Below are 21,593 nucleotides of genomic sequence, written 5' to 3' on the forward strand. Positions count from 1 at the left end.
ATTGCCCGGTGCTGGCTTACGTGGCTTTTTAATTCAGTGAATTGGTGATCAAACTATATAACACAAGACCCCTATTCATTCTATCAGGGGATTCGAAGTTTATTATGGGTGGCGTTAAGCCCTTCTTCTCGGAACCATGGGTCCTCTTGCCACGAAATTCACAGGGGCAACAAGTTGAAGCTAGTGGCCATCTGGAAACGGAGTTCGAGAATTTGTCGACAGGCTAGTAGAATTGCCTATCTGCTTTCACCCAAGGCACGCCTGTTACCATGATGTTGAATGACGCAGGCGGAAGTGCCACCACCACCTAGTATTCGCGATATAGGCCGAGTTGTCGGCGTCTCTCTCTGCGCCTTATTTGATCTTCGTGTGCCAGGTTTTACTGTGGTCAATCTGTTTGTGCAATCTACACATCAGTCTAAGTCAAGATTTATACCCATCTCCAACCCAATTTCTCTAATTCTTGGAAACTATATCACCATGGGCACCCAGTACATGATGCAGGCCGGTCTGGCCTCCGGCATGTCAGCCACCGAGGGTATCAACTCGCCGCATCCTAAGCCCGTTGACCCAAATCTCAGCGACCCGCCTTACGTCCTCCCAGCTGACGTGATCCCCAACTCGCGAAGTCGAATTGCCCTCCACGGGTATGGGGGCAAGGACGTCCCGATTCCGTACCTGAGCATTGGAACCTGGGCCTGGGGCGACAAGGCAACATTCGACTACGATGCTACGATAGATCTTCCTCGGATCCACGTCGCATGGGAGAAGCTGAAATCAGTCGGGCTGACCTTTGTGGACACGGCGCAATCCTACGGCAACGGCGAGAGCGAGCGGATCTGCGGGACCCTCTTCAAGGGCATGCCCCGAGATTCATTCGTCGTGCAGACCAAGTGGTTTTCGGGCGGCTTGTCCAATACCTTGATGCAGTCGCGCGGGCCAAAGGCCCGGCTCAAGGCATCGCTCGGACGGCTGGGTCTGGGCTATGTGGATATCTACCTGGTAGATGGACCCACGCATGGCAGCATGATCTCCACGGTCGCCCAAGGCCTCGCGGACTGCGTCGAAGCTGGCATGACTCGTGCAGTCGGGGTTGCCAACTATGACACGCAGGAGATGATCCAGATGGCGGATGAGCTGGCCGAGCTCAACGTGCCGCTCGCCGTCGCCCAGTGCGAGTACTCAGTCATTCGGCGCTTGCCCGAGGTGAGCGGGATGATTCGCGAATGCAAGAAGCGCAGCATCTGCTTCCAGGGCTTTGCCTCGCTGGCGGAGGGCCGATTGACGGGCAAATACTCGTCTCTCAACGAGCCCCGGCGGACCTTGCGCTTCAGCAGTTACCCGATGCATATGCTCGAGCCCACCATCAATGTGCTGAAGAGCATTGCAGCGGAGCGTCGCGTGCCTGTTCCCGCGGTGGCGCTGAACTACTCGATTAACAAGGGCGTTGTGCCTCTGGTCGGAGTACGCACCGTCGAACAGGCGGAGCAGAACATGCAGGCGCTGGGCTGGCGGTTGACCGAAGACGAGATCCACCGCATTGAGAAATTCAGCATTCAGGGCAACACGTCTTCATTGATGCAGCATGGGTGAAGGATGCAGATGGGGAGCTCTTGAGTGTAAATGTAGAACAGAATGGATCAGTGGATTGTTGCCTGCAGCTGACGGCAGCAGTCCCACGCGAAAGATGCAAGTGGGGCGAGATCAGATCCCCCGCCATGACCGCAACCATCGACGCCCGTCCGGCCACTCCTCTGCTTCACAACTCACAATTCCCATAACACACCCTCACCCTCACAATGGAACGCTCCAAAAAGCCCTCAGCCATCGGCGTGGGAGCTTCCCTCCCCCAGCCGACCGTCTCCGCCAAGCATGGCATCATCGAAGCCAGCTTGCCCTCCGGCGAGTCCGTTGCTGTTTACCTGTATGGCGCCACGGTCACCTCGTGGAAGGCGAATGGCCAGGAACAGCTGTTTCTGAGTCAGAAGACTCATCTGGATGGCTCCAAGCCTATCCGCGGTGGCATTCCGCTCGTGTTCCCGGTATGATTTGGCCACTTGACCCTGCCAACTTGTGTAGATGGACGGAAGCTCACAGGAAGCTCTTTGGTCGACAGGTCTTCGGTCCCCCGCCCCAAAACCACGTCACCTCGCCCTTGCCCCAGCATGGCTTCGCTCGCAACTCGACCTGGGAGTTCCTCGGCAAGTCTTCGTCAGAGGCAGGCAAGGGCGATCTCGCCGTCAAGCTGGATTTCGGCCTGTCACATACCATGTTGAGCGAGGAGTTCCGGAAGGCATGGCCGTATGAGTTTGGCCTGGTATACAGCGTCACTCTGACCAAGGGTGCGCTGCGGACATCGTTGCAGGTCACCAATGAAGGCAAGGAGAACTTTGAGTTCCAGGTTCTGATGCACACGTACTTGAGCGTCGAGGTAGGGTTCTTTGTTACTGCTTGTCTTTCCAACATGGGCTTCTTCTAATTTAACCCCCACAGGACATCTCCAACATTCGGGTCAAGAACCTCGAGTCCAAGACGTACATCGACAAGACCCGCAACGCGACCTCCCACACCGAATCCTCTCCTGCGCTGGCCATCACCGGAGAAACCGACCGCGTGTACCAGGGCCTGGACCCGGCCACGCCCATCATCGTTTCCTCCGCTTCGGATGATCAGCCTCTGTTCTCGATCACCCGAGAAGCCCTCACCGATATCGTGGTCTGGAACCCCTGGATCGAGAAGGCCAAGGGCATGGCCGACTTTGGCCCCGATGAGGCATATCAGAACATGATCTGTGTTGAGGCTGGCTCGGTGTCTAGTTGGCAGACTCTCGAGGCTGGTGACTCTTGGGAGGGTGGCCAGAGTATCAAGTCTCGCCTGTGAACCACGCAGGCGAATGGTGGCGATGGGATCTCTGTGCCTGAGAGGTGTTGCTCTTATGCATGAAACTTTCTGACTTTTAAAGGCGCTTGATGTTACGATCTTTTCAAAATGAATAGACACTGGTTAAATGCAGCAGACTACAGTCGCATTTCTTCCACGAACATGGTACATCGTTGCTTCATTGATATAGGTGCGCATTAGGTCCCGCATGATCTTCGTAGAAGTATCTGCTCCTCGAGCTAAATATAAAAGGTATGAAAACAAAAGCTATGTACAATTACAAATCAACCACAATCATTCAAAAATGCTCACCTCATACGAGCATTTTCCATCCCAATGAGAAGCTTTCACATCATTTCACGTGGATATGATCCTCCCGACAAGGTGTCGGCGCCGGACTCGCAACATCAATAAACGATCGACGACCCTCCTTACCAGACTGAAACGCACTCAGTCTTTCTGCCGCCTCGAAGCTGTATTGTGGGCCCCGGTACTCGTGCCTGCCGCGGCAGATCCACCACAGTGCGGTGAGAGTCATCAATCCGACGGTGATCACGCTGGTATAGTTCATACTCTGTACGGTGACGGGCAACACAAACGGGAAGCAGAAGAACACCACCGTCACCATGATGTATATCAACGACGTGATGTTCACTGCCATGCCTAGTTTCTGTCCCATGTAGAAGGGTCCTGGAACCATGTTGCGGCGACCGGATAGAACGTGCGGGAAGATCGCGCCGAAGTAGGACATTGAGCTCAGCACGATGAACGAGGAGATGAGGGCTTGGAAGGCCGTCGTGCTGCCGACGTAGATGCATCCGAGACAGGTCACCATTGCGCTCATGGCCACTGTTGCGCGGACGGGACAGTTGAGGGTGGGGTGGACTTGGGCGAAGTAACTCGCGAAGGGGGTTGCGTTATCTCGGGCGAGACACCACCACATGCGTCCGCCGGTGACGAAGGTGCCGATCAGCGTTGGGAATGTAGCAAGGAATAGCACGGCAATGAGACCGATGGCGCCTGCATTGGAGCCGGTGGCTTGTCGGTAGATCTCGGCGGTTGGGAAGAAGCCGATGTTGCTGGCGTAGACGGCGTCCAGGTCCTGGATGGAGTAGAAAAGGGCGATCAGGTAGACGAAAGACGTAATGAAGGCTGTCAGCATTTGCAACATGATGCCTTGGGGTACCTTGCTCTCCGGTTTTGGCACTGTAGAGATGCGATTAGAAAACGGTGACAAGGAGACGGGGGCTCTACATGATACCTTCTTCGGAAAGATGGCTAATACAATCGGGCGTCCCGACTGCAAAGGCCGCGTTCAATAGTCCGGTCATGAAGCAGACCCCGTCCGACCAACCCCCGGTCCGATTGTGGTATTCCGTCCATACCTGGGCGTTGCTTGCATGTTTCTGGGGCATCACAGCCAGCACAATCACTGTGACCACGAGTCCGCACATGGATAACACGAGGGCGATCCGATTGATCAATGGGATGAAGCGGTTGCCGAAGCAGACAATCGCACAGCAGGACCAATTGACGATCTGGAAGACAATGAATACCTGCCAGGCGTGCCAGGGAATACTTGTATGTTTGAGCAGGTACATTGCCACCGCTTCGTTTCCCAGCATGGAACTCATCGACGCGGCCGATAAAAGCCATGCGCAGGCATTGAGATAGCCCGTGAAGAAGCCCGGTCCATGGCCTCCGCTTCGACTTAGGACTGATGACCAGTAGTAGACGCCACCTGCGGACGGCATGGAGGACGATAGTTCGGCCAACGATGCTGAGATGGCAGTGTAGAAAATGCTGACGAGGACAAGACCATAGATAACGGCCATAGGCCCCCCATTCTGAAGGGCGGCGACGATTGTTCCGCCCGTCGATGCCCAGGAGCTGGATGGGGTTAGGTTTGTAGATGGATCTGGCACGGTGAGGGGATGAAGCACCTACTTTGCAATGACAATGCCTAGACTCGTCAAACTCCAAAGCCCAAAATTGCGCTTCAATTCTTGCTTATGGCCCAGAGCAGCCTCCAAGCGCACTTCATCTATCTCGCCCTTCGTCTTGAGTGGTGTTACGCCATCCTGGGAGATGGTCTCGCGTACCGCCACAGCCATCTTGTTCGTGGAGAGGCAAAAGAATCCAGACAATGACAACGGGGAACCAGCAAGAATAAAACCAAGCGAGTCAAGCGGGGGAAAAAAGTCAGTACAGGGAACACTTCGCACAAACGAACTGATCCATTCGTTCTTTTCCCCCCCGAGTAGACGGACGAATCCGAGGCGCAACCCCAGGAATGCTTCATGCGAGGGTGCAACGCCCATATGGCGGCCACGTGTAGTGCACGAAATTTTACGAAAAAAACCGATGAGGAAAATCTACGAGAAAAAAGAAAATTCGAAGCCGAAATGACCAGTCTTCCATTCTTTCCGACAGGGGGAGGGACGCGCCCTGCTTCCCAGTGCCAATGGTGCAGCCGTGCAGCTGGTGTTGAACCCTGTCGGGGCTAACGCTCGCTATTGGCAATAGGCGGCTTGGCCGGCGCGGTGGCTGTCGCACTCAACGGACCTGTACGATGTACGAGGTGCGCGGTAGATCGAGTCGCAAGTTATTCTCCCCGCAAGCGCGAATCAGCAGCCCGACTCTCTAGTTACCTGCCCAAAGGGTCGTATCTGATGCATCGCAGCGCACGCAAGGGGCTCGGCCCACTGCAATAGTTGGCAGTAGGGCTGGTCGGGCCTTGATCGGGCAACGATCTGCTGGGTTCCTCTAGGATTGTGAATGATAGTACAGGGTATTTCCGAGGAAATAAAAAAGCGAGAGATGAGAGGGTGTCTGAGCAAATTGTCAGAATGGAGTACTGTAGACCATTGTTTCCCGGTTTGCTGTCCCGCTGTGCCACCTCCCTTCCAGCATTCTTGAACTCCTGTACGACATCCCATTGGCGAGATGCAGGCCCAGCGTACCGTCCTCGGGATAACCCCACATGGCCTCGCGTGAGGGATCGTCGTGCCCAAGATGTGTTCGCGTAAAAGAATGTAAAAGATCGATCAATGGATTGGACTTGATCTACTGCCGCCCAAACAGTATACTGGCCCTGATCGACACTACCCAGCCAACGGATTCACAAGATAGGCCGATTCGCATTTGAACCCCTGTTCTCGAAGCCCCACCATGCCAGACGAATAGGAAACTGGCCAACAAAGCATTAAGAGCCTTTTTGTTAGTACCATAATCTCACACTGGTTGCATGGGACGTCGTGAATTATTTGGCGGGGTAGGTAGATCTATGGAGAACGCTGTGGGATAAAGATATATATTCGATCAAAAGAATGAGACCGTACTTCCCCCGGCGAACGAAGCCTTGGACAATCAGCTCTAATCTCGGTTGTAATGTTCTCACCTCAGCAAGGACCACCGGAGTCTCCGAGTCATGGAATGACTGAGAGGAATTGTTTCGAGTACTGTAATAACGGGAATTTTTCATCAAGATCCTTTTACCAGGGTTTCCTCGGGAAGCGGACCTTGAGTGTTCAGATATGGAAGAGAGGCCAAACAAACTGGGTGAAATGAAGCATCTTGTAGCATCTTGTATTGGACTCTTCAACTGCTCTTTTAATATGGAACCATTCTCAATTAATGTTTTCGGAAAAGTTGCTTTAATGTGTCGTGGCTTCAGGTATCACTGCACAGAGGTGGAATAGTTGAAGGGTGCTTTCGGCTACGCTGAGGAGGTGCGCCCCTACCTCCTTAACGTACTTCCTGCTTAAGCAGCACACCCGCTCACACGGCGCACTCGAAAGCACATAGTAAATGAGAAATTTCGTAATATCATTTCTCAACAATCAAGCTATTTACTAACTCGAAGACTAGCATAAATCTGTTTATAGATATTTAATACCAATATGGCCTATGCTGCAATATATCTTCCACGCTTCTCTGGTATCACCTCACCATTTTCACAGGAGGATATGTGAGAGTGCTATGACGGATTACTATAAGTCAGCTTTGGATGACAAATTTTACTATATGAACGGTGTCAGCACCCTCGGGCTCTAGGGCAGCGGAGGAGTCAGGGCAGTATTCAATGGCTTGAAGAAGTCCCACAACGATGCCGTAGGATCTGTCAATTTCATGACCAAGTCTAAATTTCCCCACACTCATGGCGGACTCATAGCTGAGACGATAGCGTGAGTTTCAGTCAGCTGCTCTCCTTTCCCCTATATAGCTCGAAATCATTGGCTCTTCCACGTTCTTAGTGTATTTATGTGTGGACTTCGCCATTAGAGGGATCTTCCCCAGTTGCTGCTCCCATTCTTCCCGCAGAGCGTAGACAACATTCTTGTGCATACGTCCAGAAACATATAATATTATGTTGTGAAGCTAAGTTCTACCATCTATCTTTCGTCGCGTTTGCTCGTTATTGCTCGCCGGGCGATTTATTCGATTACAAATGCGCCGCCACGACGACGCGTGTTCACTCAACATCAAAAGTATAGATTGTACTCACATCTTGCTACAACACTGTCGAGTATATAACCATGTCGCTCATTCCTCCAATAACCCAAGAGACGAGAATATATCCAATATCTCCGTCGCACCAAACCAAACGTGCGTACTTAACAGATTGCAAGATATAGGCAGTGCCCTTGTCCCTCTATCTTTCCTCAACTTCCCTCGGAGCCCTGCGCGTGGCATAGCTGCTCGCAATAGTAGTTCATCTATGGAACGGTTAGTAGGAATCCAGCACGACCTACAGAAGAGGTTTCTGACCTCATTACCACCAATGTGCCACCCTGCAGAGCGACAATAGGTGCCATCCTAGAGATTATCAGCAACAGGAAACTTGTTGAATTTGAGGAGCCTAGGCAGTAACCGTACAAAAGTACAGTCGGGACAGTGATCCCATTGGTTGTTTCCAGTGTTGCGCTGTTTGTAATAGTCGCAAGCGCACTGGGTCGCCTTCTCTAGAATCTCGTACGACTTTTCCCAAGTGTACCCGCCGTGATAAGGTGAACCGCCAGACTGAGTGATTTTTCGGTTAGATACGCATACTGCGACGTCGTGCAGTTTTGCGAGGGCACTAGAAGTATGATTGAAAATAGTCAGTTGAATCCTGTGAACGGTAGAGTCGACGTGGATGAACATACCCCGCTGCAAGGACGAGGACGGAGGCAACGTAGCTGAGCTTCATTTTTGGGATTGCGTCTGAATATGAAGTATAAGATTCCAGTGATTTCTGACGGGAATGTTTCAAACGAGTAGGGCCAGCTTCGGGGAGGGTATTTATGGTGAAAGACAGGATGACTGATTATAGCTATTTCAATTCTTATCTCGCAAAGCCGTATATAGTCATTTTTTTTCTAATTTCGCAAGGACCGTATACAACTATTTCATTTCTTATCTCGCAAGGGCAGTATACAGCTATTTCATTTCTTATCTCGCAAGGGACCGTATACTCCGTATAGCGTCGGGCGGCTAACTTTGAGATTGGGAAGAATATGACTCGAATCGAAACCACGAGATAGGCAGGTCGTCGCGCGCTTCTCCGCCACGTGCGGACCGGCAGGGTCCACAATGAACTATACGAATGAACTTTATGGTATATAGCTATTGCCAGCTTTAGCCATCCGCGATCCTTTTGTCTCAGGTAATGTCGAACTAAGCTCTATCTGTATAGGCTAGTAAGGCGATGTCCAATGGGATTGCGATGATCATATTAATGGATGATAGTAGAAAAATCCAGAGGTTGCTGTCGAAAGCTTCTCTCTAGTGCTTACGGACGCTAGCACGCCCGTAAGACCGATATTCCGCGGTTACAGGTGTGCAAAAGTTTGAAACTATTTCCTTATTGCCAAGGCTTTTTTTGCCGGATGAAAATCTACTGAAAAGCTGGAATCAGACCACTACGAGATAACATTTTGTATACCACCTATTAGTCTCCATAATTGCCGGGCCAAGTGAGGCATCGTAGCCGGTAAATTAGCTAACATATAATGCGCCAAATGTAGCAAGGATGCGGTATAGACGGTGAGCAGTAGGCAGTGAGTAGGAAACAGTTTCAAACTTATGCACTGCTACTGTACAACGCTCGCGTTCATGAGTAATCCAGAATTTACATACAAAAACATAACTAACATTAACAGAAGTGGGAACTTGATGAATAAGCCCGTTCACAGTGGCAAGTTACCATTCCACCTATTTCGATAATTAACCTTTAAGTTCAGGGTCGGCAGATACTGTAAAGTCTGAGAACTAAACGAAAACGGGTAAATCTCGGGGAGTATCGCTGCGTTTCCACTGGGCACTCTTGGTACGGGCAAACTTCGGGTAATACGGCGGCATCATCTCTGATCATCTCTTATAGCACAATTTATGTCGCATGCGGCCAAATGTGAGACACTTTGACACTGATTGAAGATCTAATCCTAATAGAGGCCAAGTCCAAAATTTGGGATTGAAGATTATCGCCCCAAGAGATTCGTCCACAAGTGACGACATTATATCTAAGTTTTGCCAAGATAAATAACGTTACAAATCGAAACTACCCGACGAGGTTCTCATTTCACTATCTGACTTTCTGCACACTTACAGGTCTGATATTCGCGATCCTGCAAATCCATCATTCCAGCAAGAGGAGAAATCCATAACTCCACGTGCTGACAATGTGGGGAGTGTTACAGATCTTTCAGGAATCTTTACTCCAGTCCAATCATATACAGTCATGTTCCATATCGATTAATACCACTATTGGCCCACCCACTCCACCGCCCATATTTAGCTAGCTAGAAACCACGGTATTCATATGAATAATAATGATGAGACGAAGCAAATCTTAGTGAGTATTGCGCAGATTGCTGGCAAGATATAGAGATGGAGCACCTAGAGCACATCTCAGAAACTATGCCTAATAGAATTCAGGCAATCACTAACTCAAATGGATGGTATACACCATATTGGTATATGTAAACAGCGATATGTGTGATAGTCTATCAATATTAAGGAGGTTTCTGGCTGGCAGAATATTATATAATTAGGGGGGTGTGGGGTTAAAAATTCTGGAACATCACTGTAACCAGGTCTATAGAGCCGTTGGGAGTTTATCTCGAACTTTGACTGTAAGGGCCCTGGGTGCGTATCATAACCACACCAAGCAGGTAATCTTAGGTTTGTGAGATCCACTGGTATCATGTAGATCGTTGAGAGCAATAGAACTTCGAGAGGATTCAGCTTGCCCAACGTAACATAAATAATGGGAGTTGCCCCGTGGCAAGGGAATCCTGTTAGAGTAGCCATTGAGATCCTTCGCAACTTTTCCCACTCTTATATATCCACATAACAATGCTTTTCAACGCCATTGTCGGCTTTGCTTTGGCCACGAGTGCCATTGCGGCCCCGTTCACGGTGTCTGGCCTCAACAGTACCAAGTGGACACCGGACCATATCCTGCAGCCAGACGAAGTTATCTTGTATGGAGAGGGCCGAAGTAGGTATCCTACGAAAACGAGACTTTATAGAGAAATCTCGCTGACCTTGATTGTTGCCTTATAGTGGAAGTCGTCCATGAATCTGTTTACCACGCACTTATGGCGGAGCAGGGCCTCACTGGCAAGCCAGAAGCGCCTGAACTTCCCAGTACCCCATATGCGAGCCACAATGGATCCGACCTGAGTGCCAGAGCCAACTGCCATACGACTGCCGTCGTGACCGACCGCTCTGAAACCTTCATCGACTGGGATGTGCAGATGTCTCCTGTGGTTATCGGTGCTGGAACCGGTATCGATGTCTACGTCAGTTCCGGGTACAGCGTCAGCAACACTCTCGAGGTCACCGCTGGCTTGGATGTGACTGCTATCAAAGACAAGTTGGGTGCCTCACTCGGGATTGACTACTGGCGCACCTGGTCTACCCAGACCGTCGTCAACATCAAAGGAACGGTTGCAAATGGTTACTCTGGCGTGATGATCACCAAGCCCACCACGACACGCAGATATGGACGTATCCTCACGGGTTGTCTCGGCTCGCAGAAGCAAACCGGCACATTCGTGGCAGATAACCATGTCGATGGCTCTTATGCTGGAGTGAAATGGGTTCAGGGTGCTATCACTATGTGCATGAAGAAAGAGTACCCTCTCTCTCGCTGCGAAGGAGGTGGCTACTTTGTCTAGATGCCCTTGATCTGCACTGTTTTATCGCTTGGTTGGCGTGTTGCAATGCAGGTTCTGGAGTAGGCTACTTGGTGTTGTTTCTCAGACCATGGCCACGAATCTTGACCCTCTCTCTAAGAGCGTTGGAGGACCCTGTTAGATCAAAACGCGCGGTCTCATTTTTACATAGAAAGATGTATAGTCTTCCCTTTTTGACAATAACACTGTTGCTATGGATAATTGGTGCATTACTGTACGAAAGGGTCTTTCTCGCCAAGCGAGATATCATCAGACCGCGTGATAATCCACCGTTGAAAAATTTGTGTAGAGCCGTATATTGAGGACGGATTGAAGTCTTTCTCATCTTTCTATCAAATGAGTCAGAAAACCATACAGCAATGAGCAAATATATCGACTATACCCATTAAGAAATGTGGCGAAGGCAGTAGAAGACACAGCCACCAAACTGTCACAGCAACAGTCACGAAAGTAGAAGTCGCCGCAAAATAGTACACTCTGCAAGTCATCAAAAAAGTAGAGTTCATTCAAAAAAGATATCGAATTCGAGGAAAAGGAAAAGGAGAGGTAGAGAAAGAGATATAAGCATCTATGACGATATAATTATCTGTAAGGGAAGTCATTATTTGCCGATATATCTTGAAGAGAGGTTTGATTCTCGGTTGTGATCGAGCAGGACTCAGGTTTAGTCATAATTCTTCTGAGTACCGCCAAGTTGTAACCCGAGAGGAGCGGATTCCATAGCTATTGGTGCCATGGCGGCGGCCCATAGTAGCCAATTCTCTCTTTTAGGGGTGATAGGACCCACGGTCCGCAACACGCGATGGGCCACTGAGAGCCAAACGATTCTCGGGAACGAACAAGGAGCAAGTCATGCGCGGCACCAGAGACAAGTGGGGAAAAGGGGGCTAGAAACGGCGGCCAATCACTATCTCAAAGGATACCATACGCTATCTATAACACTCGCTATCAACTCCTCATGGAACAGACTCCTAGGAGTACCTCGAAGGGGATTGGCATACATTGAAGTCTGAAATAACAAAATCGTTAGGGGCAAGGTGAAATGAACTATAATCAGCTATTCCCAAGAACATCAGGAACATATATTAGAACTCCAAGTCGACAGCTAATAGGCCAGTGAGCAAAACTGGGCTAGGGGGGTCTGAGCACGCAAGCGGAAAATGGGAGGCCAAGACCCGATGCGTAGGTAGAGCGAGTAAGCACGCGACCGTCAAAGCATTAGGTTAGCGGAAGTAGAACCCAGCGCCATTGGCACCTATTTCAACGGACATTGTCTCGAAACCATCTCGAAGACCATCCCGATAAAGCGTGTCGCCCGCTCGGAAATCGCGTCAAAAGGTAAATAAGGCATGTAGATCCTACCTTGAAGATAACTGGCGACTCGTTGAGGCGTGATTGGAACTTGGGATCACCTCGCAGATCACCGTTCCGACAAGCCCAATCAAATACCTCACCACAGGTTGTGATCGCCCACAATGGAATTTGACCTGTCGCTCCAGAGTTTGCTGGAGGGGTGCGCTGATCATCGAGCTATCGCCATCATGCATACGGGGGGCACTTGGCATCGATCATGGCTGGGCGCTGAGTGAATCCCAAGCTGAAGGGACGATCGACTATGCCAATCACTCGTTACACCAAGCTCAAACTCGCTTATAAGATCCTATAATGGATACCTATCTTGCTCTGTCGCGTCGCACGGTGGACAACACAACAAAAGCAAATTTCAATGTGGCTTTCTGGTTTTGTACTTCCCGGGACTCGACCCGGTAGCCTGGGAGCAGCTCTGGTTGCAAAAGTAGGGACGAAGGGAGTCCGAAGATGCCCCAAGGACTTGAGTTCCGAGCTTTCCTTATGATCTACATTCCAAAAGGCAACTGTCATCGATCTGGTTTGATGGCTCCCGCTTCTCCCTTGCGTCGCAGTTTTCCATTACTCCTTGCTTGTCACTCGCCCCTCCGGCCCAACACTGACATTTCACAGGCCAAGACGCATGACGCTGCAGTCCTCACCCCATTGGTGCGTTGCCGACTCCTCCGATAGTATTGAGTTTATTCGCGCTCACCGACTGCTAAGAAGTGACTACTCTTCTTCAGCTGCGGCCCAGGCCAATTTGAGCACAAGCACCGGATAATCGATGACCTCGTCCGGCCATGGCCCTCTGAAGGGATGCTCTTCACTAGCCTCGAACTGTGAAATTTTGACTGTGTACACATATCTGGTCCTCTATGGCAGACTTTCATTTCCTCCCTAGAGTGTGAAAATAGCTCGACCTAGGGAGCGATTCTCGCTCCATCCGCCAGGATGGGGAACGTATCGCCCACTCCGCATCAGCTTCTTGTAGAAGCCGTGATTTTTTGGAGTATAGGTGTTATTATTTATGTCGGAAGAATGTATGGCTCTTCAGGAAATCTCTTCACTGAAAATATCACTGACAATTCACAAGGGCTGCGCGAATAATTGCAGGCGGAGGGATTAAACGTTTATTTTGTACGGCGCCGCCACTCCTTTTCGGCTCTTTAGGGCCTCATCAACTGACCATTGCTCCGGATAATTAGGGGATGATTATATTATGACAGCGACTTTTGTGAGCTCGAATCCCTGCGAAACAAGCCTTGTAGTATACAAGATGTATAATGTTGGACTAATTGACGCTCGCCCAACAGATGATATACACCACCCTGCTCGTTCTAATCCAGATATCCGCACGCTATGCCACGAATCTCATGGACCCTAAGGACTACGACGAGGTGCTATCTGACCCGAAGCAAGTCAGCGACCGCATCTATGGAAGCAAGATTGTTATTGGACTAGAGCAGTGCATGTTGGTTTCCACCTGGGGCGTCAAGACGTGCATGTTGATTTTCTACTGGAGGATCACGCAAAACCTTCGCTCCAATCTATATATCAAGATCCTCTGCGTCTACGTGGCGTTCGGATTCGTCGTTATCATGGTCACCTACTACGGGGTTTTTTGTCGACCGTTCGAACAGTACTGGGCCATGCCGGTGAAAGACATGCAGTGCGCGACCTACCAGCGCTACTCAATCACGCAAGCTGTATTCAATATTTCCTCAGACGCCATAATGTTCGCCGTTCCGATTCCACTCCTAATAAGAGCCCAACTCAAGGGGCGCAGGAAGGTCTTGCTTCTGGGCGTCATGAGTCTGGGTCTTTTCACCATTATCGCCGCTATCCTCAACAAATACTTCAATTTCGCCTCCCCGCTCACCACCACATACCAAATCTGGTACATTCGAGAGGCAAGCACTTCCATCTATGTCGCGAACTTGATGTGCTGGTGGCCACTGCTGCGCAAGCTGTTTGGTCTCAAGGCCTTTTCATACAACAGTAATCGTGGCCAACGAGCGCAAAATGATAACAACCACAACAAGGACAGCAATGTCTCCTCCGAAGGCTCACGTTCCCACCCGTCTTTTTCACGCCCGTGCCCATTGAAATCCATGCGACCGGGCTTTCGCAAAGCCGGTCAGGACGCCCATGCCGGCAGACATGGTAATACCCACCGCTCCAGCCAGGAGGCTATCACCCACGCCTCTAGCGATTATATGGATGAAATTTATCGTGTCGAGGCTGTTCCGCTGGAACGCTGGAATAACAAAGAGAATCGAGATATTGATCTTGAGGATCAAAGGCCGACCAGCCAGGAATCTATGACGGCGCTTGACACCAAACAGTCGAAAGCATCGTCTCGGCAGGACCACATCCACGAGGTGACATGATCACTGAACAATACTTTGTCGCTAAACGTAGTCGTGGATGAGTTGGGCGTTTATCAAGTTTTGTTCCGGGCGTTCTTCTTACCGTTGTTGCTTAGCTCGTGGCCCCTATTCTTTATACCCCGCCTGGGTACACTTTGTATTTGTCCCCAAGATTACTTTACGGATGGAATGGAAGCAAGAGGTTTTCCCCGCCTTCAGCGCATTCTTAACTGCCACTATCGTATCCATGCTGGTTTATTTTGATCGAATCAACACAATCATCGGCAGAAATCATAGTAACCATGGTTCGACACTCGGAAAACAAGAGAAACGGGGTTTTAGGCATGCTATTCATGGTTTGATGTTTCTCCTAGTCTTAGTAGAGTGGCGCCGATGGTCAAGGGGTTACGATGCCATCCTCCCATGTTTCATATGAGTTCAGATGGCGGCCCGGGTTCGAATCCCGGTCGGCGCACTTATCACTTATCTTCTTCTTTTTGCCTTTTTTTCTCGTCACTAAACTTCCAGGTCTCTGAAACAGCTAGACTTAATTAATTATACAATGATGGTATTATGATTATTCCGGAGCACGACCGAGTCCTTTCGGAGTTACCTGCGGTTAAGTCGGCACTCCGCCGCGAAGTGTGGGGGGCGCGATGGTGTCAGAGCCCGGGCTTTTTTTGCCTTCGCTTTGTTTCTGTTCTGCCGCTCAACTTCCACGTAAATGTCGCTATTGCCTGACCCCTATATGAGGCCTGCCAAGTCGACTAGCCCCTGCTGCTGAATGAGCGCAGATCAACGGCAACCAGCAACCATCCACAAAGCCGCCGCACTGCACCCGGTCGCGTGCCCTCCGGTCCTTGGCTGATGGGGTCCTCTCCACACGAACGTGCGGGCCAACCCCAACCAGAAGAAACAGACGACATTCAACTACCTTCCCAAGACGTCCTCAACAGTCGTCCCAATACAGCGTTTTTCGTTGAAAGCGACGAGGAGAGTGTAAACACGGCCATATTTAATGGAAACTCTCCACAGAAAACGCTCGGCCCTGCGGCGTTTCTCACAAGTCACCGTCACCTCCCACCAGCGGATGAAGATGATAGTGACGATGAACAGGACCATGACCATGATGGTGTACTCGGTACACAGGAGTCCCAAAAAGAGAAGCCGGTAACATGGAGCTCGCTGCCGAAAAAAGGGCAGCTGGCGCTTTTGACCATGGCCCGGTTATCGGAGCCTCTCACCCAAACCTCATTGCAAGCCTACATGTTCTATCAGCTCAAATCGTTTGATCCGTCATTGCCCAATTCGACCATATCGGCACAGGCAGGTATTATGCAAGGTAGTTTTACTGCTGCGCAGTTCCTGACTGCGGTCTGGTGGGGTCGGCTGGCTGATGCTGACTGGATGGGCCGCAAGAGAGTTCTTTTGATCGGCCTGCTGGGGACTTGTATCTCTTGTTTAGGGTTTGGGTTCTCTCGGTCCTTTGCTACTGCTGTTGTATTTCGGACAATCGGGGGAGTGCTCAATAGCAACGTCGGTGTGATGAGAACCCTGATAGCGGAGATCATTGTGGAGAAGAAGTATGCCACCCCTGCCTGCACTAGTAGTGATACTGAAGCTAAGACAAGCCTAGGTACCAATCACGGGCCTTCTTACTATTGCCCATGTGCTTTAACATCGGTGTCATCATCGGTCCAATCCTGGGAGGTTCCCTGGCCGATCCTGTGCATAGCTTCCCCCAGCTCTTTGGCCCTGGCTCCGTCTTCGGAGGCAAAGATGGCGTCTGGTGGATGCAGCGGTGGCCCTATGCGCTGCCGAATGTGTTGAGCGCGATCTTCATCTTCATGTCGTTACTAGCCGTCTTTCTTGGGCTCGACGAAGTAAGTACTCACAGCATACATGCACCAGGGAACACCGCTCTAACAATAGACTTAGACCCATGAAGTTGCCCGTTATCGTGGTGACTGGGGCCGGAAACTGGGAAAGCGGATCGTGCGAGCCTTCACCCGCCGGCCTCCACACTATCGGCCTCTTCGCTCTGAAGATAACGACTCGGTGTATCTCGACGATAGTGTGGGGGGCTGGTCTGTTCCATCGAGCCCAACCCGCTCACGCACGCATCCTCGGCCTCGCCTCCATAAACGACCTGGTTTCTGGCAAATATGGAATAAAAACATTCTTCTCACATTACTGGCGCATTTTCTGTTGGCGTTCCACACCAGTGCCTTCAACGCCATGACTTTTGTGTTCTTACCCACCCCTCGTGCCCCTGAAGGCTCCCGCGACGGCTTCTTCCACTTCGGTGGAGGCTTGGGTTTGCCTTCTGCGCGTGTCGGTCTGGCCACGGCAATCATTGGTTTCATCGGTCTTCCCCTACAGATTTTTCTTTACCCCCGCATCCAGTCCAAACTGGGTACACTTACCTCGTTCCGCATGTTCCTCCCCTTCTCATCGATCTCCTACATCCTCATGCCATTTCTTGTCGTTCTGCCACGTTTAGTATGGGTTGTGTGGCCTGCTTTCACGCTCGTTGTGTCTTTACAGGTTATCTCCCGCACCTTTGTGCTCCCTGCCGCCATCATCCTCGTTAACAATTGCGTCTCCGATCCGTCTATCCTGGGTACTGTCCATGGTGTGGCACAGAGTATCGCCAGTGCCGCTCGCACTTTGGGCCCCTTCCTTGGAGGCTGGGGTCTCGGTGTCGGTCTCGCACACAACATGGTTGGAGCTGTATGGTGGGCTTTAGCTATTGAGGCTTTCCTTGGGTGGTTTGTGCTATGGACTATCCACGAGGGTAAGGGTATAGAGCGACCAAAGAATGAGATTGATGAGGAGGACGACTGAGAGATGGACATTTGAACGACTGCTTTGTACATACATCATTGTAGGTACGCACCTTATAGAGCTTCTAGATTTTTCATCTCATTTTTCATCTCATCTATTTTCAGCTAAGAATATCACCCCTATGAATCATCGATCAAGGCACAAAAATGAATCCGCGAAAGTATATCTTACTGAACCAAAACATTGAGCAAGAATAGGTATCCCTTTGTGCCTATTTCTTTGAGCTTACGTCGAAACTACTGTCTATAACTTGTTCAGACGTATTTCTGAGGAGGTTCGTTATTTGCAATGCTGGGCATACTGGGGACATAATAAGCTATAACTGTTAGTACAGGTCGCGTGGAATACTTCTCCATAAATTAGTACACAGACCAGGCCATGCGCTAACGCAAGTATGGTTTGTACTACTACAGGGGATAGAACGTTCCTTGAATTACTCCCTGCGAAAAGTTTCGTCGTTATTTTGTGAAAAATTATCTTTCTTGCAAGGCTTTAAAAGTATGGTATATTTCATATAGACTTGAGCTAAAGATCGTTAAGCGTCACACGAAATAATCACAAAATGGTATCATTATCTTCGCTGAGTCCCCCAGTTTGCATCAAGAGGTGACGAAACTATGGCTCAGCCTTGATCTGACTCACTCGTCGGCCCTGATTCTCCTTCCGCTCCTCTTGCAACGCCTGGGCAAATTTGCTTCTTTCGCGTATCTGAGGCCCCTTCCAATAGAAAACATAAATAGGAACCACGACAAGACATGAAAGGCATGCCAGAACAGTGCTGGCATACTCAACGTGCCACTTATCTCCGATGTTATTGTACATCGGCGTTGCGTACATGGCCGATATACCAGCAAGGAGATCTCGGGCGAAGGCGTTGCCACCACACTGCGGAGTATGGGCCGTAGGAGGCAATCATGTAGTCGACCGAAGATAGATAGATCGCGTAGTTGGCAATACCAACCATGGTAGAAAACACCATGGACCCAATCCAATGCACTCCGTACTTTTGTCCCAGAGACGTCCACGCAAACCCAAACAAGCCAATCGGTTCAAACGGTGCAAGGAATAGGAGCCACTTCAGGCGGCGCTCAGGTGGAAGAGCGTCATCACCCTTGGCTTCGCGGATAGCACCGTCCCGTAAGAACCAGGGGATATAAGAAAGATAGGCGAGGAAGTAGGCAAGATTGATCGGAATAATGGCCCACGCCTGTCCGAGCACACCAAAACCCCACCCCTGCTCGTAGACGAGCGAGAAACTCTCAAGGAAGGTGAAGATAAGTGCGTCGGAGAATCCGGATAGGAGAGACAGGCAGAGTACGATGGGCTCGCGGAGAAGCATGTGGAAAGGCCGAATCCAAATCATACCGGCTTCTTTGAGTGAGACACGGGGCTTCTTCAGTTCGTTGGGCCCATACACATTCGGGTCTTCTCCGGTTTCACGCCGTCTCTTAGCTTCCCGGTCGATGAGAATTGTCGAACGACTCTCAGGCATAAAGAAGATGATTGCTTGTACAACACCTCCAAAGATGAGTTGAATCCAGAAGAACCACTGCCATCCGAGGTCTAACGATCATACCGGTATTAGGAATCTTCCATGTAAGAGAACAGGGTTATTTCTTACATCTTTCGATTGGTCCTCCAATAACTCCACCAATGCTGGTACCAATGCAGGAGGACAGAACGATGAAGGCCAAGGGGAACTGTTGTGTCTCCCGCTCGTAGATGTCTGCAATAAGACCGAGAGTCACACTACCACCAGCGGTAGAAATTCCACCCTAGATTGTATGAGCTCAAGAATTAATCAAGAATCTGCACCCGGAGGACTTACCAAGCCGCGCGCGACAACGATAGTACCCCAGTTAGGAGCCAAGGCTGCTGGAATTTGCCAGATATTGATCAGGAACATGGAAAGCTGGAGGATTGGCCAACGGCCAAACTCCTCACTCCAAGGCGCCCAAAGCTCACATCCAATAGAATAGGTAACAAGATAGATCATTTGTCCGGTGCGGGCTTCTTGTTCACCAATGCCGAAGGCCGACGAGAGTGGCTTGACTGCATTTGGGTAAACAGAAGTATTGAAGTTCATGGATACTTGAACACATGCAACGGCGGCGAGGTAAGTCCATTTCTTCCATCGTGGCCAACAATATCCTAGCTTATCATAGCAATCGTGCTCTTTCAGTTCACGCTTTTCTATCGAGGGAACCATGTCTTTCTCAGTACCTGAATCAAGCACGCCGTTGCTGGGCCGGTCCCCTGCACCACTCACAGAAGTCGACCGGCTTGAGCCGCGGACTACTGGTGGGGCTGAGTCGGCCATGATAAAGGCAGAGGCCAGATCAGTATTGATTCAATTAAAAGTTCGGAAAGACCATTCCCGGTATATTTCTTAGGTATTTTGACACGGGAAAAGTTCACCCCAGCATTCAAACCCATCGTCATTGCTCTCAAACCTGATTTCCAACAGTGTGTGCGCACATAAAAGTGGGTGCTTAAAGTGGATTCTTGAGGTGGATGCTAGCTTTCGAGTTGCTGAGTCGTGCATCGTGCATCTATGAACGAAGGTGCACACTTGGGTTTTGCTCATCCAAGAATATTAACTAGACACCGCACAGATGGGATCAGATTTCAATGTTGTTTAAACACTTCTATCAGATCAGAATCCAACAGCGACCGAACAAACCCCTTCATGAAAAGAGAAATCAAAGACTGAAAATTTTGATGGTGAGATATGGTCGATCCTCTGATCGTCACCGAGGGTCCCTCCGACCATTTCTTGGTGGCTCCACTATAAAGTGGACTGCCCGAGCAGCGGCCCTGAATCTGACGTCAATTGGAATAACGCCGGCTAGACTTTTCACCTCGGAAATCGGCTGATAGAAAACTACGGGTCAATTATTGGAGAGAGATGCACAAAACTATCCGACCAACCGATTGGACGAACCATGTAAAATAAACCACAATGGGCGGTGTTCGGAAGTGGTAGGTCTGCTCGAACGGTGTGTAATCTATGTTTTGGGTAGAAGATTTCGCTTCATTAAAATTCATTTTACCTCATATGGCAGTCCTTCATTCATAAAAGGCCACTTTTGTTATAGAATATCTCTTCCTCTCCAAAGCGGGACATAGACAACCCACTCAGCCTTTGCTACCCAAGGCTCTTCTATCAAATACAGTGATCGACCCTTCAAACTAAGTGGGCTACCGTGCGTCATTGAGCATTGTGATCATGTATGAATTGAGGGCGCGACGAAGTCCTTCATGGCACGTGTGACATCCCCTTCATGAGCCCTGAGAAGTTCTGTTGCTTTATTCTTATGCAAGTCCAGCTGGTCGGCCTATTAAACAAAAAGGTCAGATCAGATTTGACAACATAGCAATAGTAATAATCAAGCATTATTAGTATTCATACCAGAAGTGTGACATCAGCTGCAAGTATTTTAACGGCCTTCTTCTTCACCTCTGCCTCTTTCTTCTTCGCCTCGGCCACCTTCCTTTTTCCAGTGTCCTGGCCTGAAGCAACCTCTAACCGGCTCATAGCCTTACTCAAAGCTTCCTGGTCTGCGCTGGATGGTCCCTTAGAGGAAGGCGCATCACCTGCTAATCCATTCGTATTCAGCGAGGAGAGGGCGGCAGCGGCCATTCGGTCTTCGGCGTTGGCGGGAAGCGGCTGGTCCACTGCATGTGGATCAGCACTAGCGGAGGGGATGGGGTCCGACATGATAATCAATCGGGTTGATCAATGGTGAGAGGTTCACTGGGCCTCTACGGTGTTGTCGTGGAGGAACAACGTCACTGATAAGCACCTGCCCCGCGATAAGACTTACATAAGGTATCTGACACCTGAAACTTCAGGCTACAATATGAGTCATCCCGATGTCCGCGAATAAGCGGCCGTGAGCTGAGCTTAATTCATTTGCTGGCTTTTTGATTTTGATGTGCATTTTTTCAATTCTTTGTTGGA

At 50.0% G+C, this 21,593-nt stretch overlaps 9 protein-coding genes across 9 annotated transcripts; 5 read left to right on the forward strand and 4 right to left on the reverse strand.

Moving 5' to 3' along the window:
- Positions 1-480: 480 nt before the first annotated feature.
- N7482_001024 (uncharacterized protein) lies at positions 481-1,593 on the forward strand (the record flags this gene model as incomplete). The annotated part of the gene is made up of 1 exon (XM_056683149.1): positions 481-1,593. One exon carries the CDS (start codon positions 481-483, stop codon positions 1,591-1,593), a length of 1,113 nt encoding a protein of 370 aa, XP_056546755.1.
- Positions 1,594-1,799: 206 nt separating this feature from the next.
- Positions 1,800-2,880, forward strand: N7482_001025 (D-hexose-6-phosphate mutarotase; the record flags this gene model as incomplete). The annotated part of the gene is made up of 3 exons (XM_056683150.1): positions 1,800-2,042; positions 2,117-2,431; positions 2,494-2,880. The coding sequence occupies 3 exons, from the start codon at positions 1,800-1,802 to the stop codon at positions 2,878-2,880; spliced, it is 945 nt and encodes a 314-aa protein (XP_056546756.1).
- A 352-nt stretch (positions 2,881-3,232) lies between these two features.
- N7482_001026 (putative choline transport protein) lies at positions 3,233-5,201 on the reverse strand (the record flags this gene model as incomplete). Its single annotated transcript, XM_056683151.1, has 3 exons — positions 3,233-4,086; positions 4,142-4,770; positions 4,828-5,201. 3 exons carry the CDS (start codon positions 5,199-5,201, stop codon positions 3,233-3,235), a joined length of 1,857 nt encoding a protein of 618 aa, XP_056546757.1.
- Positions 5,202-7,544: 2,343 nt separating this feature from the next.
- On the reverse strand, positions 7,545-8,071 carry N7482_001027 (uncharacterized protein; the record flags this gene model as incomplete). The annotated part of the gene is made up of 4 exons (XM_056683152.1): positions 7,545-7,598; positions 7,651-7,698; positions 7,759-7,960; positions 8,028-8,071. The coding sequence occupies 4 exons, from the start codon at positions 8,069-8,071 to the stop codon at positions 7,545-7,547; spliced, it is 348 nt and encodes a 115-aa protein (XP_056546758.1).
- A 2,147-nt stretch (positions 8,072-10,218) lies between these two features.
- On the forward strand, positions 10,219-11,045 carry N7482_001028 (uncharacterized protein; the record flags this gene model as incomplete). The annotated part of the gene is made up of 2 exons (XM_056683153.1): positions 10,219-10,363; positions 10,429-11,045. 2 exons carry the CDS (start codon positions 10,219-10,221, stop codon positions 11,043-11,045), a joined length of 762 nt encoding a protein of 253 aa, XP_056546759.1.
- Positions 11,046-13,364: 2,319 nt separating this feature from the next.
- On the forward strand, positions 13,365-14,803 carry N7482_001029 (uncharacterized protein; the record flags this gene model as incomplete). Its single annotated transcript, XM_056683154.1, has 3 exons — positions 13,365-13,428; positions 13,619-13,698; positions 13,727-14,803. 3 exons carry the CDS (start codon positions 13,365-13,367, stop codon positions 14,801-14,803), a joined length of 1,221 nt encoding a protein of 406 aa, XP_056546760.1.
- Positions 14,804-15,649: 846 nt separating this feature from the next.
- N7482_001030 (putative MFS multidrug transporter) lies at positions 15,650-17,629 on the forward strand (the record flags this gene model as incomplete). Its single annotated transcript, XM_056683155.1, has 3 exons — positions 15,650-16,365; positions 16,419-16,665; positions 16,721-17,629. The coding sequence occupies 3 exons, from the start codon at positions 15,650-15,652 to the stop codon at positions 17,627-17,629; spliced, it is 1,872 nt and encodes a 623-aa protein (XP_056546761.1).
- Positions 17,630-18,440: 811 nt separating this feature from the next.
- Positions 18,441-19,949, reverse strand: N7482_001031 (sugar transporter; the record flags this gene model as incomplete). Its single annotated transcript, XM_056683156.1, has 3 exons — positions 18,441-19,192; positions 19,251-19,404; positions 19,458-19,949. The coding sequence occupies 3 exons, from the start codon at positions 19,947-19,949 to the stop codon at positions 18,441-18,443; spliced, it is 1,398 nt and encodes a 465-aa protein (XP_056546762.1).
- Positions 19,950-20,856: 907 nt separating this feature from the next.
- N7482_001032 (huntingtin-interacting protein K) lies at positions 20,857-21,350 on the reverse strand (the record flags this gene model as incomplete). The annotated part of the gene is made up of 2 exons (XM_056683157.1): positions 20,857-20,967; positions 21,042-21,350. The coding sequence occupies 2 exons, from the start codon at positions 21,348-21,350 to the stop codon at positions 20,857-20,859; spliced, it is 420 nt and encodes a 139-aa protein (XP_056546763.1).
- Positions 21,351-21,593: the final 243 nt, after the last annotated feature.

The sequence above is a fragment of the Penicillium canariense genome (assembly GCF_028826845.1).
Source record: "Penicillium canariense strain IBT 26290 chromosome Unknown utg000001l_segment0_segment0, whole genome shotgun sequence".
In the NCBI taxonomy this organism is placed as follows: Eukaryota; Fungi; Ascomycota; class Eurotiomycetes; order Eurotiales; family Aspergillaceae; genus Penicillium; species Penicillium canariense.